The sequence below is a fragment of the Armigeres subalbatus genome, chromosome 2 (genome assembly GCF_024139115.2).
Source record: "Armigeres subalbatus isolate Guangzhou_Male chromosome 2, GZ_Asu_2, whole genome shotgun sequence".
Taxonomy (NCBI): Eukaryota; Metazoa; Arthropoda; class Insecta; order Diptera; family Culicidae; genus Armigeres; species Armigeres subalbatus.
Window position 1 is genome coordinate 365804106 of NC_085140.1, and position 17101 is coordinate 365821206.

The 17101-nt window shown below is 38.5% G+C and overlaps 3 protein-coding genes across 5 annotated transcripts; 1 reads left to right on the plus strand and 2 right to left on the minus strand.

Annotated features, from left to right (window-relative positions):
- Positions 1-170: 170 nt before the first annotated feature.
- Positions 171-1614, minus strand: LOC134213022 (transforming growth factor beta regulator 1). Its single transcript, XM_062691484.1, has 2 exons — positions 1250-1614; positions 171-1173 (listed from the first exon to the last, which is right to left on the minus strand). Exons 1-2 carry the CDS (start codon positions 1502-1504, stop codon positions 250-252), a joined length of 1179 nt encoding a protein of 392 aa, XP_062547468.1. The 5' UTR covers positions 1505-1614; the 3' UTR covers positions 171-249.
- An 8333-nt stretch (positions 1615-9947) lies between these two features.
- On the minus strand, positions 9948-16441 carry LOC134213025 (uncharacterized). Of its 3 annotated transcripts, none has more exons than XM_062691489.1 (5): positions 16268-16441; positions 15991-16138; positions 15393-15693; positions 14952-15330; positions 9948-10157 (listed from the first exon to the last, which is right to left on the minus strand). In XM_062691489.1, exons 1-4 carry the CDS (start codon positions 16280-16282, stop codon positions 14991-14993), a joined length of 804 nt encoding a protein of 267 aa, XP_062547473.1. In that variant the 5' UTR covers positions 16283-16441; the 3' UTR covers positions 9948-10157; positions 14952-14990. The 3 variants fall into 3 exon arrangements, with proteins under 3 accessions (XP_062547473.1, XP_062547474.1, XP_062547471.1); XM_062691490.1 differs by lacking the exon at positions 9948-10157 and adding an exon at positions 11640-11772; XM_062691487.1 differs by lacking the exon at positions 9948-10157 and having other exon boundaries at positions 14649-15330; positions 16268-16440.
- LOC134213024 (coiled-coil domain-containing protein 97) lies at positions 12963-14365 on the plus strand. Its single transcript, XM_062691486.1, has 2 exons — positions 12963-13061; positions 13137-14365. Exon 2 carries the CDS (start codon positions 13152-13154, stop codon positions 14322-14324), a length of 1173 nt encoding a protein of 390 aa, XP_062547470.1. The 5' UTR covers positions 12963-13061; positions 13137-13151; the 3' UTR covers positions 14325-14365.
- Positions 16442-17101: the final 660 nt, after the last annotated feature.

A 17101-nucleotide genomic window follows, 5' to 3' on the forward strand; every position in this document is an offset into this window, starting at 1 on the left:
CTTATTCTGATAAAAGCATGATTCAAATCCTATCTTTGACTCTGATGCTTCTAGTAAACTTCAAATATCCCGATCTATAAACACAAAAATTTCACAATATTAGATGCAATCAATGCAATATTTTTTCCGGTGTTCGATTCGTGACATGCTCATTCTAAAAAAAAGCCCTGTTCATCAAGATCATTGCTTTATTCAAATTACTCACTCTCATACCATACAATCACTCAATTTAAAACAAACCCCGGCTCATTAAGATAAACTAAAAGAATTTCCATCCGAATGGTCTAGCAACTCATCCGGCGGTTCTTCTTTAATCTCCGGCATCGTGTGGTACGCCGAAATCGTTATGTGTCGCTGCAGGGCCTCATAGTTCAGCGTCGGGTCGTTTGCCTTATCCATGTTGGCAAAATTTTCCTTCTTGATGCCCTTATAGTTGAGGCATCGCTTCGAGCTGGGAAAGCTCTGCAGCAAACTGCAAATCGTCGGATGGGACAACCCGAAGAACCAATCACCCGAAGGTCTTCCGTCGATGCCTCGGCAATCCAAAGATGCATTTATACACTGCAACAAAGTGGCGTGGCATGCATCGGTCGAATTCCCCGTTATGGTCAGCTCCGTATCGTTCTCCGGAATGATTTCAAACCGCGGGTGAGTGCCATTGTCCAGGACACGGCATGTGTAAATGCATTTCTTCAGAGGGTCTTTCAAATGGCCGTACGGCCGGCTAACCGTATAGCCCACTGGATAGATTGTGTACTCAGTATTGTACCCGGGCCGATCCGGAAGGATTTCGCCCAGATTATAGATCGTAAAGCCGGCCACCGTCATCGGGTACGTTGGATGACCAGGTTGAATGAACGCTGCGTTCTTTTTGGCAACATTTTTGTCCGCATTGGTTGCACTAGCATTAGCACGACCTTTTTTCCCCTGACCTTTGCCTTTGGGGGTTGAATCGGCTGCATTCCCTTCGGGAGCAGATCTTTTTTTGTACTGTCGTTTAGGAGGTAAGCTATTGGCTATTAATTCGTTCAATTTGCTACACGGCCTTCCCAGTTGAGTTTCCATATCATTTTCGTGCTCCAGCAGCTTCTTCAGTAGATACCGTCGCTCCTCCTTCACTAGCAGGATATTCTCCTGAATTTGAGCAACGTGATCACAAAGGGCAGCATTTTCCTGGAAATAAAAACGGCCAATCTCAAATCGAAACATCCAACTATGCCAAATGCCCATCCCTACCCACGCTACTTACGAAGACTAGATTCTTCATCAATCGTTTGAGTCGTCGGTACTTCCGACGGTATTTCTCGTTGACTGCGGGATTCGGTACCGCGGGAAATGTAAATGTTGTTGGGTTCTGCATCACGCCGCCGCCCACCAGCAGCAGTTGAAGCAGCTCGTTCCGTTCCAGTCGTCGCGATCGATGGACTTTTTTCCGCACTCGCAGCAAGCCAACCGCATATACGTAATCGCGTCGATTTGCTGCCACCAACGTGAGGTTTTTCATTCAAGAAAAAATATGCGATAAATATGCCCTCAAAAGCGAACGCGGAGTAGGTATAAGTTTGTATGAAAACGCTCACCAAGTTGTTTTTTTGCTTGGATTGCTAATACAAACGCAATGAACACACGCACACCAGCGCAAACATGGGGCAGTTTCTGGTGTGATCCAGCGCAATCGGGTTGGAAGAGGAATGATGCGGGGGTGTTTGTTATGACTTTTCTCGTTGTCAAGCTGACGGCCAGAACTGTCAATAATCGAGGGTTTGGCTGCGTTCACCTACCAAGCATTTGGCTGTATTTTATGAGGGAAAGGGAAACTAGGGATCCTACATTCAGAGATATGCAGAGGAGCGACATCCAATTTTTTTACTATGGATTTTGACAGGTTTGCCTGTTCGTTCTTTTTTGGGGGATAAATTTATCCCCCAGTGTCAAATTACCCCAATACTGATTTATTTTGTAATAGTATGTGCGTTAATTTTGAATGTTTACGTTTTTACAGGAGAATATGATGCAAAACGCCCATACCACTCAATAATGCAACATGATACAATCATGAGAAAATAGAGAAAAATTTAACGAATTATCAATCAAAACAATTTTACACTCGATTCCATGCTTCAAACTTAAGAATGTTCAACTTATTTGCTCAATTATTTAGAATGCTAGTTGCACAAGGTACTGTCTATGCCTTTGTTCGTTTTATATCATTTTCACCCTCGCAATTGTTCATGTTGCATTAGCAGTGCACTCGTATTGGTGATTCAGAAAAGATGTGACAAAGATGGCGTAGCTTGTCATCCCCGTGGAGATATGCGAAAGCGGTCATCTTGAGTTAATATTGAGCATTGAGAGATGTCATCAGAATCTGAGTCAAATGAACAATGAAAGGTATTGCGACTGTAATGAAAAAGATTGTACGAAAAGTTTTGTCTAATAAACAATTTGTTTTACAATGGCAAGTAGAAGTAGTCTAGTTTATGAATGGTATTATGTTCATTTGTATTGCACTTTTATTTTAGTGATAATGCATTGTTGGACCACATAACATATATGCATCATTGCTTTGAAATGTGGTTCATCTTCGATTTTGGAACACTAGCGAACCTACTGGTGGAAGTCAAGCTTTGCTGAACAACGGGCATGAGACAGAAAAGCAGCGCATGCTTTTCTGTCATTTTCTTTCACCCTGGGTATACGGGCCTTCCCGTTCGTCGGTTGTTAGTACTGTTGACACACAGTGAGTTGATTTTGAAAACGGTAATTTGTTCTATGTTGTCTATCTGTTTTGTGGTTGGACGTTAGATAACAAAATCGGAAGGTGCCATCATACGCAAAGTCATGTTTGAGCTCCAACATTTTGTGCCGCGGTAAGTGCTGGCAGCGTTTGTTTACGAAAGGAACAGCGTTGCTGAATCGTCTGGAAAAGTATTCGCACATCTCTTAATATAGGACGAGATATAGGACCCCTAATACTAAAGACACACTGGTGGTACAAGGACCGTGGTATACCACGGTTATATACCCTAGTACATATTGTACCATGGTTTTCCACGTTGTACCAGCATGGTACAAGGCGACACACCTGTGGTACAACTTGTACCATGGTACGAATACCATCAGTGTGTCATTAGTATAAGGGAAACTATGGGAAGCATACGTAAAATAAAACCTTATAAGTTATGGAAAAACCCAAGGAAAAACCTATTCGAATATATTCCTCCTATTGAGTTCTCCAAAGCCAGAATCACCAACACTTATGGCACTGTGTAGGATAAAGTGACCAGATATATTTTGTGCCAGCGCGGGACAAAGCATTTAAATCCTTGTTTATATTCAGAAACGTGCTTAAGGCAAAACTGAGTTGTGATTCAATTTTTATAGGGGAACTGTTCCGATCTCCATCTCACTGTACATATATCCATCTCATCGCTAAACAAAGAAATACGGGACCAAATTCGTCGCTTCCTTTTGTCAACTCGAGTGCTCATTGCTGAAAAAAATCACAAAAATAATAAACAAACCAAAATCCTTTCCATTGCTTTGTTTTTGATGGGATGGAAATAGGAGTTATGAGATGAAGTGGCGAACCGTTCCTCTACACACAAAAAAAAACAAACATTGTTTCAGAGAAAGTTTTGCACTTTCCACTTGAAAAGAGCTTTGTTTTCTTGAAAATGAAAGTAAAATTGGTTTGAGTAAAAGTTATTTTTTTGTTTGAAAGTAGATTCTCTTGTTCTTACTGTTAAATTAAAGTTCTCTCATTCATACACTCCAAATAATCTAAACGTTGTTTCCACCTGAATTTTCAGGTACATTTTACGTGCACACGTAGCTGCAAATGCTTCAGAAAATTCAGGTGAAACTTACGTGTCCGGTGAATTCTATCCAAAACTCCGGTAGAACTTACCTGATTTTCACGTAGAATGAGAATTCTATCGAAAAATCAGGTAAAAGTTACGTGAATATCAAGTGGAAAAAATCTACGTACTTTTTCAGGTGGAAACAACGTGCAGATTTTTTTGGGTGTATGAAAAGTTGTAGAAACGTCAAATCAATCAATGGTGAACCTTTGAACACAGACAAACAGACGTGACAGCTTGAACATTTTTCTGAAATAATCCATCGCTCAACTCCTCTACCACCACCTTGCGAGCATGTTACACGAAACAATGTTTCGTATGACATCGTCACCAGAAGGCGCTGGAGTGAAATGTCAAACTCGAAGGATTACGAAGCTAACGCCTCTAGTTGTGAAATGCGTAATCAATCAAATTCAAATTGATCGTTGAAGTCATGGTCGATGATAATTTCTCTAGTGTTACGTCTGTTTGTCTGTGCTTTGAACAAGGCAGAGAGAAGGAAAAATGTTGACTCACTTTAAGTTCTAGGCAGTATAGAATATCAGAAGGTAAAAAACCATAGTTCATATTTTTATTTCGTATCATCATCAAAATTATTGGTTCAGTTTTTTGGAACCCGTACGTTAGAATTATTATCTTATTTTTACACGCATGAATAAGGTGCCTGCGCTCGAAAATTGCATGCAAAGGAATAACAGTAAATAATAAATCGTATGGACGCTTCGTTTCGCATCGCATTTCGCAACTCAAAAGGAATAATTGTTACTGATGACTTAATTAAAATTGACGTAAAGCCGTGACACTCTCCACTCATGCAAAGCAATCGAACTTCATGGGTTTAATAGGCACCTTAAATAAAATAACCATATTTCTCACATTATTGATAAACTATATTTTGACCACTTAATTATTAAACATTTCTCACTTGCAATTTTTTGGTTGAATTTAAAACTTCAAATTTGTTTGTTAAATAGAGGTAATAAACTATAGAGGGAGATTGTCGCTGTCGTCACTGGCGAAACATCTTTTGCTGGCGAGGATATGGCACTAAATGTCAACGAAGGAAAAATCAGAACGTTTTGACAGATAGGTACCCAACATGTTTGGGGACGATAACAAAGCGAACCGCAGCGACAATCGTCCTCTATAGTTTATTACCTCTATTGTTTGTTATTACCTTGAAATTGGTTGTTTTTAAATCTCACTTTTGCTTGAAATGAACATTCTTCTCCGGTTGTTTCTAACTAATATTCTAATTTAAATTTACTATTCACTCAAGAAAATTGACCAACTGGGTTTTTAGGGGTATTGAGATTATTACATATCTGGAATCTATCATAATAACTGAGCCTTAATTCAAAATTTCATGAATTTTTCGCACGGGAACTATTATAAATGAATTGCGAAAAACCTAATAATATCGCGTATTGAACACCCCTAACTAGATTTTACTCTGCGGGCCGAGCTGTCATCCTGTGAAATAACTGCCAAATTTTCAAAAACTGTTAAAATGGATTTTTAACCTCAAATATTGGGTCTATGAGTGTGAAAAAAATATGTTGTAGCTCGGAAAAATGTGTTCTATCGGATGAATATTAAAAATCAACATGTTTTTCAAAATTAAAAAACCCGATTGATTGTACAGTATACCCCCGCTGATCCGACAAATGTATGGCCGGACTATCGGGGTTTCTCTCGTTAATCCGACTGTCAAATCCATACAAATGAACCAAAACAAAATCACAGCACAAATTTAAAAACTGACAGCATTAGAGTAAAATCAGCAATCATTGCTGATTTTACTCTTAATCATTATGATTCAAATCGTTCGGGGCTGTCAGTTTGAATATCCCGCATAATTACAAACTGTACATGGACATTTTCTCGTGCGGTCGGCAACAGTATCCGTTACTGTTGACAACTGTATATGATCAATCTCATATAAAGTTTCAACAGTTTGTGGTACGGTTATTTGACAAATAACAATATGTTGAATGGGTTGTTAAGTTATGTCACCATAAAAAATCGGCCGTTTTCGCCTGCAAAATTTCGCTCGACAGTATGATAAAATGTTGACATATAATGCAGGAAATATAAAACATTTTCGGGACAGCATGTTATACATTGACATTTAGCGTTGATGTCGAGCAGTTATGGTTGAATCGCCGAAAAGTATTTGATAACCGCAACGTAAACTGTGAAGCTATATCTTACATCGTAATAATGATTCTGACCATATAACATGTTGTTTTTTATTATGCGGGATGAATCTGGAACATTTATTTTCCCAGCAGCTGTTCTAGATTCATTTTTTATACCAGTCAAATGTCAAAAAAATAAAACTGGTATAACGCTCCGTTCTATTTTCTGCAGATTTGAACCACAATTGAATCACGAGATTCAAATATTTTTCAACTGTTTTGGTGTATGAATGTGTCATTTAGGCTCTGTCTCATTTCCCGAATTAAATTTAATTTTACTTAAAACTGACAGTTCAAAAATTTAAAAATCACCCGGCCATAAGAATGGCTGCGTGCTACCCAGCAAATCCAATAAGACATCGATCAAGAATGATTCGATATGTGTCAAAAGTAATCCTGCTCATCCAGCAGGGTTATTCGATAATTATTGAACTGTCACTTCTAAGTTTAATTTGAGTTTAATTATCCAATTGAGACAGACCCTTAATCTACGAATCAATCCACTTTGCAATTACGGCGCTTTTCTTGGCAGCAACATAATGATTTAATTTAATTGAAAATTTGAAAAACATGAATGGAACACTGCTGGAGAAACCAATATGTTTGTTCTATTTTGCTCCAGATGCAAACTAGAATAGTGGTCGAAAATTTGGAATAAAACTGAATCTCTACTGATTTCACTCTAATGTGTTTAAATTCCGAATTAGCGAGATCCGGACTAACGAGTCGTCGGACTAGCGAGGTCCGGATGTGCAAGTACTCATACTTTGTTGAAATATCAATTCTCATCAATTCCATGTAATTCCCATGACCATCATTTTTGCAGCACATACCTTATACTTAAACAACACTTAGATTGAATGCCCGTATGAATGCTTCTAAGAATTCACCCACACTCAAGAAAAACCGCACATTAGATGTATGTACCAACACACTTGGATTTTTGCAATTGACTTCTCCAAATGAATAAAAGTGTGCGTGATTCCGCTGTATTCCTTGTTGGAATATCAGGTAGTGTGCGACGCTTCGCTGTAGATCGAAGATGGATAAGAAGCGGGCACCGGTTAGTTGTAGTTGCTCTTTGGTATAGATTACGGAAGTTTGTTATAGTTTATTGTATATACCTATTGTTGACTAAAGAGAACTACAGCTGCTGGCAGAATTGTCAGTCAGTAGCCTGTCGTAGTGTAGAGAGGGAACTCTAGTTGTCATTCTTTGTGAGGGGGTTCCCTTCTCCGGCCAACAGGTTATGGGCCCAGAAACGATTCCCGTTCTCCATCTTAGTGGGATGTTATGGCCGTCGACGTTATCGCAGTGGGATCATGGATCGGCCGCATAAGTCGCGTGGCGCAGTGGGATCATGGATCAGCCACGTAAGTCTTGGGTAGCGCCGGACGGAATTCATCAGGAGGTTGGAACGTTCGGTAGGATGCTGGCTGGTCAGCAGAACTCCAGGAGGAGCGTCGGAACATTCAGGAGCTGGTCAACAGAGGGTGCTGTGCAAACGTCGGATAGAGGCCATTTGTACGGGCAACGGATTGGGCCAGGAGAGGAATTGTTCGGCGAGGAGGAGCTCTGGACGGGAGGCTCGGTGTTAGAAGGAGCCAGGAGAGTTGCGAGGCGTGCACACTAAGGAGGAGTGTTGGAATATCAGGTAGTGTGCGACGCTTCGCTGTAGATCGAAGATGGATAAGAAGCGGGCGCCGGTTAGTTGTAGTTGCTCTTTGGTATAGATTAAGGAAATTTGTTATGGATTATTGTATATACCTATTGTTGAATAAAGAGAACTGCAGCTGCTGGCAGAAGTATCAGTCAGTAGCCTGCCGTGGTAGAGAGAGGGAACTCTAGTATTTGTTGTTCTTTGTGAGGGGGTTCCCTTCTCCGGCCAACAGAATTTACCCGCAATAATAATAATCCACAGGTTCATTGGATAAAATTTAAATAATTTTCAAATACTGTCGTTACACGCATAACTGTCTTATGTAAATAGTAATCCTATCAAATATGGGACAAATATACAGCCGCGATTCGCATAAGAGTCCCATGTCGATTTTTGACGCGTTTGATTTTCTTTCATAAATAAGTTAAAAATGAACTCATCTTTAAGAAAAACTGATAAAATACAAGGCTTTGTTCTAGAAATTTGAAAATTAAAACCCACTTGTTTTGTCCCATCTTGCTATTTATTCGCATAACAGTCACATTCCAGATTTTGATACACTCGCACAAAAACATCAATGTAATTATGGTCTATTTAATAGTTCCATAGCAATGTATACATATAAAAAATATTATGCCAAATTTTCAGAAAAATTGCTGGTTTTATCGATTTATTAGAATTTTTTTAATTTCTCCATGTAAAACGGGTTTGAAAAACTCAACGGCATATTTCTCAAGTTGAAGAAAACTGACATGGGACGCTTATGCGAATAGGGGCAGTATACGTATGATGGCAGCATAGGAGAATCCACATAAAGGTTACTATAGGCATTTTCCGGGAATAAGGTAAATCATAATTTAACGCTTCTAGAAAAGCACACATTTGCTCAAACTTACTTTTTACAGAATGCGTTTAGTATCTCATTGCAAATTCTACATTTGTTCCTGCAAAGTTCGCTGAAACCAATTAAGAGCGACCATTCATGTAATTCGAAAATTGGCGTGAATAATAAGGTCCATTGGGTTATGCTTATAACGAGTGGCAACCTAAAAAAATGGAATGACTTCAATACATTTCTATCAGAATAATAATGCTCTCACAGAAATATGACACACACTTTTACTCCAGCATTGCTTAACATGCCGTCGAAACAGATTGTCAGATTGAACTGTACTGTTGTAGTTTTTTCTCGAGACATTCTTTCCATTCCAGTTTTTTAGTTACCAAAATCTTTTTTCTTCATTGCAGGAATCTTTTTAAATGTATGAAAAAAAATTCTGGGATATGGTGCATTCTGGGGAATGGTTTTCGGGGGAATGTTTCATTCTGGGAAATAGTTTTCTGGGGAATGGTACATTCTGGGAAGTGGTTTTCTGGGGTATGGTTTTCTGGGGAATGTTATAGAATCATTATTGTTTATCTCTGAGCAATAAAATAATATTAACAAGATTCTATATGTGATTTTTGTTGGCCATAAGAAGGGAACCCCCTCACAAAGAATAACAAATACTAGGGTTCCCTCTCACTCCACGGCAGGCTACTCACTGATACTTCTGCCAGTTCTCTTTATTCAATAATAGGTATCTACAATACATCCATAACAATATTCCTTAATCTACCCAAGAGAAACTACAACCAACTGGCGCCTACCTCCTATCCATCTTCGATCTACAGCGAAGCGTCGCACTTTACCTGATATTCCAACACTCCTCCTTAGTCTGCACGCCTCGCAACTCTCCTGGCTCCTTCTAACACCGAACCTCCCGTCCAGAGCTTCTCCTCGCCGGAACAATTCCTCCTGGTCCAAATCTGTTGCCCGTACAAATGGCCTCCACTCCGATGTTTGTACGACAACCTCTCCAGCACATGCGCCTATCCAGAAATGAAACCCCATTCCCACCCTTCATTCATATATAAATTTCGAGTTGAAAAAATCGAGATAAAAGGTTTTCTTTTTCAATTTTATTTATTTAAATCATTTTATTTAATTATTCTGTGGTTGCTCATCGGAATAATCCAACCACCGGTCAGAAATCCCAGGCGTTTCTTAAGCATTGCGCTGTTATTCTTTCTTTGATTTGTGACCGCCGGTAACGATCATCAAAAGCAACACGCTTCCGGAGTTGGGCTATGCTATATTGAAGGATGTGAGGGTGGATGGGTTTAGTCTCCGGTCAAATCTCCGGAACTGAATTCTTCGAATCTACCGATGCTTTCTATCATCGTGTCTATAAAAAAGCTACTTACCTTTCAGTTCCACGTTAGGGCCATAACCGTGGCATTTCCTTCGCCATATAATGGTCTGTCCAGAAAAGCAAAATAGGATATCCATATCAGCTCTGTTGCTCCGTATTTGCAATAAAATTAAACGCACCACCGGACGACACCGAACATATTCGCGGTTGCAAAACTGATTCCTTTTATTTGTTTTTGCTGTTATGAAAGAGAGATGAAAAATAAGAGCGACAGCTTCTGTGAAGTACGAGGCTCTATGAGAAATTTGAAAAATTGGTTGGTTCAAACTAGGCTGATTCATCTCCGTGTACCGACACCACATTTCTGCTTTTGTATATTCATCCTAATGTCCAACAATCAATAAAGTGCGACCCTCGCACGGTAAAAAATCAACACGCTCAATTTAACTGTTCCATCTATTGAATGATCAACTTTACAATCACTATTATTGAAAATGATATTCCTTTGATTTTGAAGTGGTGTCACACCTTTCACAAGTGTGTTGAATGCAGACAATTCCATAACATCAACACGATTGATCAAAGTGCTACTCACTGGATGTTGAAATGATTAGCACTTCGATCAGCACCAATAATGTCTCCACTAGAATTGAAAGTGCTATGCTATTGAATTCACAGGTTCAAGGCTATTGATTTAAGAGTGGAGCGATATTGGTGTTGTTCTAAAAATAGATGACAGTTCTTTCATCTGTTCTGCTTATTTCAAGAGGTATTTCGAAGTGTGAGATGGAGCCATGGTAAGACGAAGGACTTTCAATCAAAAGGTAACATACCTAAATCTGAGTTGAGGCCATTCTATTTTTTTATTTTGTTGCTTTATATTCAAAATATTGTGCACGTCAAATGGAAGTGGTGGTCTTTGAATGCGATGAGCTCAGCTATTGATATTGATTCGATTCCAAAGTAGTGCATATTCAAATGCAGAACAGTTCACATGGACGTGTATATTTTTTACCGTGCGGAATGGGCTAACATGGAACATTATTTATTTACAAGATTTACACTATAAAAAAATACACGAGAAGGCCGTGTGTTTTACACATGAATTTGCGCATGTTGTCAAAGCAAATCAATTTCACGTGTAAAACATATGACATCGCTCACCCGAAACTCATCATTTGTTTATAAACAAACCACAAGGTATTAACGTGTAAAGCAAATAGAATTCGGTTGCTTGACTTGACATATTCACTTGTTTAATATATGACATCGAAGTATAATCGTGTTGAATTTCATTTGTAATAACGAGTGAATTTTGAGATTCTTCCATATTTAAATAATGATGATAATTAGATAATCGTCTGAGTCCGATTTCTGTCATCGGATCGAAATCCATTTCCAGAAACATATTTTTGCTTTAACTTCAACGAATCAAATGTTGAAGTATAGGAAAGCATCTTTCGTTGGTTTTCGAATCTCTGACGGAAATCGCATTCCGGACCTATAATATAAAATGAGATCAAGTTGATACAAATTGCAGCTGAAGCGGGAGATTGTATTTATTACATTTAAAAACTGAATTCCATAAAACACCATTACTAGCTGCGGTCGAAGAGTTTGTTCACGAGCAGGTAAGTGCTTTAATCTTCTGGCAATCGATGAATCAGGTTCTTATCCACACAGATAACCAACAAGTTCAAATTCCATTTAAAAGAATTGGTGAACGTGATCGCTTCGGTGCTGATGCCTAGCAGCGGGAAACCGTCACGAAGAACGTACATCGTAAAGGGTAGTCGGAAGAAGCTGGTATTGAGGATTCATCTTCGGCGTATCAGTAAATATCATGTCATCCTCTTTATTGATACCCCGCAGAAGCAGGAAGGGAACATGCAATACATGAAAAAAGTACCAAATTAGTATTCTTCGAATCAACTAAACGTGAATGAGGAGTCACAGCGGGTCAGCCGGTTAGTCCAGAAAAAGAACATTAATTTAGAAATAATAAAACTTTAGAACTGTAGAGAAATATTTATACTTATATATTAAATTCATTAAGTTTTCTTTTGTGTTAGTATTAATTTCAAACCCAAAGGAAATCGCATTCCGGATGTATCAATTGAAATAAATTATTAATTGGAAAACCAAAAAATGGACTTTTTTCTCGTTCACTTACAATGCCAAACGATTTTCAACTATATGGAAGTTAAATAAAGTAGATTTTGAGAAAATCTTTGTAGATTTGTAGGCATTCATAAATATATTGTTTAAATTAATTAAATCAAATATTGTACTTGTGTTTACCTGAATTAGCAGTTTTGCTTTATTTTATTTATTTATTTGCCTCATCCACATCTTACGGAAGCTTTCAGTGCCTTCTGCCCTCCTGGTCACTGCTCCAGGTTACTGAATAATAAATTGCCCTTCCTTCCACTATCGTTTTACATTTGTGATTTAACATTTATATAGAAACACGAATAAATTGTTCATAATAAATAATCAAACATGGTATTTTTCTTCTTTATAGAAGTGAAATTTAATGTAAAGTTAGTTCACTACAGCTGCTAATTGCAACTCTTTCGAAACATACTTGAACATGTGCGATTTTATTGAAATAATGACACATTGTTCGTCTAAATGCATACTGAAATTCGTTTGCATGGATTCATAACATGTTTTAGATAAACATATGACATCGTGGTGTATCAAGTATGGAATTTTCTATTTACATTGATGTTTGAATTCTGTTTGCGAAGAACATCTCAGTTATGTGAAATACACCATACTTGATGGTGTAACATGGAATGAAATGTCCACATTTTGAAACACACGAGTCGAACGTGTATTTGTTATGAATATTCATGGATATGCATATCATAATGTAGTGTATCAGAAATGGATTCTGTCATAAACATTGACATTTGATCTGAGAGTGTGAAGAACTCCTCAAAGTTGATGTGGATTGCACTAGACTTGATGGTGTAAGCGGATTGAAAATATCCATATTCCGAAAAACATGAATCGAACGTGTATTTTTTTATCAGTGTACAAACATAATAATTTATTTATTCAAAATCAGTCGAATGTTTAATCGTTCTTTTTAATAATAATTAATAGGCTTGTTCTATTGGAGTTTTTTGATTAGGTAAGAATGGAATCAGTAAATAAGATATATCTATGATAACTACTAGATATTATGATAAAAATTTAAAATTTGCAGAGCAAAAAGACCGTCATGCAAGTGGAAAACCACAATACTCCTAGTTTGGAACCTTGTTCAAACGTTGATTGTTATCCACAAACGGCAGTCGTGGAATCCGATATATTCAACCATATTTGTTGTGATCAAAGAGTATTCTACAAAAGTCAACAAATCAACGATCCCGAACTTACAAACGAAGAAAAGTTGCAAATACTCAAACAGGTCCTGGACAAAAACCACACAACGTTCTTGGCCCGGTTTGGTAATTTCATCAAAGAGGATCATCTACGGTACTTCGAACAAGAGCCACAGACCAGTTGTTACAGCCCAGACGAGCGGTATGAGGTGAACTACTATTTGGATAAGATTCGAAGGTTCCATCACGGCGGCAGAGAGCAGGAAGTGCGCAACAGGAGATTTGCCGCATTGAAGCAGCTGGTCCAGGATGGAAACTACTTCAGCGAAACGGAAATGATGCAGCGAGAACCGTTGCTGTATGATCAACTTGTGGGACAGTACTTGACAGAGCAGGAGAAAAAAGTGCGCGATGCTGCCATGGCGAAGCAGGACAGTTTAGTTGCGATACTGTTCAGTGGAATTGATAAGGATAACGCTGAATTGCTGAAGAAAGAGCAAGAAGTTGAAGAACGGCAGCAAGATTTGGCAGACGAGAATGAAGAAAGCTGTAAAGAAAAACCCCCAGACTCACCTGAGTTTTCCAGAGCTCAGTGGGGAAACTTTGATTTGGAAGAAGAAGAACGGCAGCAGAATGTTCAACGAGAATTGGAAACGAAAAGACGAAATAAGAGATTTTGTATTCCGGTGAACCAGGTGACGGCAGGAGAGAGAAATTTATTGAAAGATGAATTCTTGGGGACGATGTATTCCAAGTTTATATCCGGAGAGGATAAGCAGTTTGATTATTCGACCGTTGACGAAAGTATGGAATATGACAATTTGGACATTCTGGAACAAGATGAACAGGAACGTTATTTTGACACGGAAGAATCTGAGGGTGATCTAGAGAATGAGTCATTGGAGAAGCAAATCGACGACATGCAACAAGACGAGGATGATGAGGAAGACGATTTAGAAATCTATATGAGACACTTGAATCAACATTTGGAGAACCAGAAAAATTTGCAACAAATTAACAATCAAATGAGGTTTATCAATTGTGAACAAGATACCGAAGATGATGAATAAAGCACTTTTCATCATTGTTAAATTTATTTTTAGTGTATAAAGTAGGGTCTTCCTTAGCCTAGCGGTTAGATGATTCCCGGTCCGAACTAGAAAATTTTCCCGGATTCCAGAATCACCAACACAAATGTCACTGTGTAGGATGTGTAAAATAAAAGTGGATGGTAATCCAGTTGCAGCAAAACTATCACAAACACTTTGAGAGGAATACTGCGGAATCACGCACACTTTTATTCATTTGGAGAAGTCAATTAGCCACATGATAAACAAATTAAAAATTGGTGATAGATGCAATGTACAAGGAATGCACAATGTCAGTCACGTTAATGCGTTTCCTAGGTTTATTGACTCATAGATAATGAACCTAAATGTCTCTGTCGTTGGTCCAAATTGAAATCTGTGGATTACTAAATATTGGTACCCACCTTGAAAAAATATACAGATATAAAACTATATACTATCCGATTCCATTTAACACATAAGTAAAACTAAATGACGTGACAAGCACAAGGAACTGTTCGGAAAATAAAAACGCTATGGTGTTAGTACCACAAGAACATTAAAATACTGATTCAATGGCAGTCCGAGCCTAACTACCTATGTATGTCTGTAACCGTAGGGAATACTTACTTGTCAGTCACATTAACGCAATAATTGCAGTAGATCAGTTCACGTCAGACTCATTGTAAATCCATACGGATTCGCACCATAGTGGGAGGAATCGTCCAAATCCTGTGGTTCTAGTTTCACCTTTTTGATTGAATTGGGATCCTCCGGTAGATTTTGACTCGGGTTGCACATATTTGCCAGATGCCGATTCATGTGGGACACAATGTTTGCAAGGACCCAATGACCGGTTCGATCTTGCGATACTCGCAGCTTCTTCTCGGATTGACACAGGGGACAGATCACGTACCCGATCAAATTGCCATCATCTCCAATTTCGACTGAAACCTGTACCGAGCTGACCATGTTACAAAATTCTACATTTGTAGGCGATCCATCGCATCTGGACGGAGAGAGGGATTTAGTATTTCGAGAAGCAAGAGGTATTAATAGTTTGTACATTACCGATTAAAATAAAATGTATGTATCCGCTCGGCCAGCAAGCGACTCTGTTCCTCAACCGTTCCGCCAACTGGCTCAACGGTGGCCGTCACCTCCTTTCGACGCCGTTCCCTCATCCTGGTCAGTTCGTCCAGCTTGAGATAGCTGCCGATGCCTTTCTGGCGAAGATAGACGCCAATCATTTTGATCTGTTGCGCTTCGCCGCTCAGAATGTGGAAGTTTTGAGGATTGCGATAAAATTTGCCAAAATACTTCTTCATCTGCTCTTCGTCACTGGCCGAGATGCGCAAAATTTGGGGAATCTCTGTAATACAAGAATTTAATTGTTTTTTTTTTAATGATTTCTTATTTCTTATTATTATAATCGTCGATAATTAATGAGTAGGACAAAAGGACAAACATACATTTGCTCAGTTCATTAGCTGAGTAGTTTTATATAAAAACATTTTGATTCTCCGATCCTCCAACAATTTTTTTTCGGAGTGAAATGATATCTTTTCGATACAACGAGAAGGCAAAAAAAAATATCAGGACATACATATTTGTAAAAGGCAAACATTATTTTCAGTGTCGGTACCTTATCCACCCGCCACCCACTCACCTTTAGCTTCCCGCTCGATGATTTTTAACTTCTCATCATTAATCGCTTCCAAGGCACAATTTGCAGAATAACCGCAAAAATCCAGTATGTTCATAATATGCTCCGGAATGAGACCCACATCGCGCTGGATTAGCATCCAGAACCTTTCCTGTTGGAAAAGAAGTTATCGACTTATCAAATCAAAACTTCTTCTAGCGAGGGTGATGTCCATATCAAAACAAACATTGGCAAAAAGCTTTCTTCGGTTGAAATTGCGCGCAATCCCAACAGCACCTACCTTCACCAGCTCCATCCCACCCGGACCGAAGTTTTGACCGTCACCCTGCCAAATGGTTGCGAATTCGTGTTACTTTTCTGTGCAAATTTTTCACTTTTCTATCACGGCAAAATTGAACGCCATTAATCAAACATTGCACAAAGCTTTTTGATTCTGACATTCACCGAAGCACGGATTTTTGATCACATACACATGGATACGATCCCCACCTTCCCCCCACATTTCATTTGGGTTCGGAACACATGACGCGCGCTATTGTGGCACATTCTCAAACATTGGTAAAAATTGGGAGAGATTGAAAAATGTATCTTCTGTAGCAGTGCGAAAGCTTCACATCCATTGAGGGAGCTTTCTATTTCTTCCGTTTGTCGGACGTAGAAGCGTTTGTTTCCGCAATGTGTATAGTTGATGCACTTCATTGGTGCAATTTAATAAAAGGGGATGATGGGAGCTTTTAATCGGTATGTGAGATAACGTTGACTTTAGTTTAAATTAGTTTTTAAACCTCAATGCTACGTTTAAACATGACAATTGAATTGAACAAGTCGTTCGAATTGAACGTCTCAACACCTTTGTTCAATTCACTTGAATGAAAAGAATGTTCAATTTATGGCACGTCAATGGAATTCAACTAAGTTGTTCAATTCTGTCTAAACTAAACGTAGCATACATGTTTGTTTCAAATATACAATTAAACAACTTTACCAGGTAAAATTTGAATAGTAGTATATTTTAATACAACCTTGATCATAGCTTAGCTTAGACTGACTGTACATATCAATGGTTTGCTATTGCGTGATTGATCAGAACTGGTGCAAATTTGCAAATTGCACT

Excerpts from the sequence above, each read along its gene's own strand:
- LOC134213022 (XM_062691484.1), bottom strand. The coding sequence starts at position 1,504 with ATGAAAAACCTCACGTTGGTGGCAGCAAATCGACGCGATTACGTATAT. Across the intron at positions 1,174-1,249 it reads TGATGAAGAATCTAGTCTTC|GAAAATGCTGCCCTTTGTGA; the intron begins GTAAGTAGCGTG and ends TTTTATTTCCAG.
- LOC134213024 (XM_062691486.1), top strand. The coding sequence starts at position 13,152 with ATGCAAGTGGAAAACCACAATACTCCTAGTTTGGAACCTTGTTCAAAC.
- LOC134213025 (XM_062691489.1), bottom strand. Across the intron at positions 15,694-15,990 it reads CATCGAGCGGGAAGCTAAAG|AGATTCCCCAAATTTTGCGC; the intron begins GTGAGTGGGTGG and ends CTTGTATTACAG. Across the intron at positions 15,331-15,392 it reads CATACATTTTATTTTAATCG|ATGCGATGGATCGCCTACAA; the intron begins GTAATGTACAAA and ends CTCTCCGTCCAG.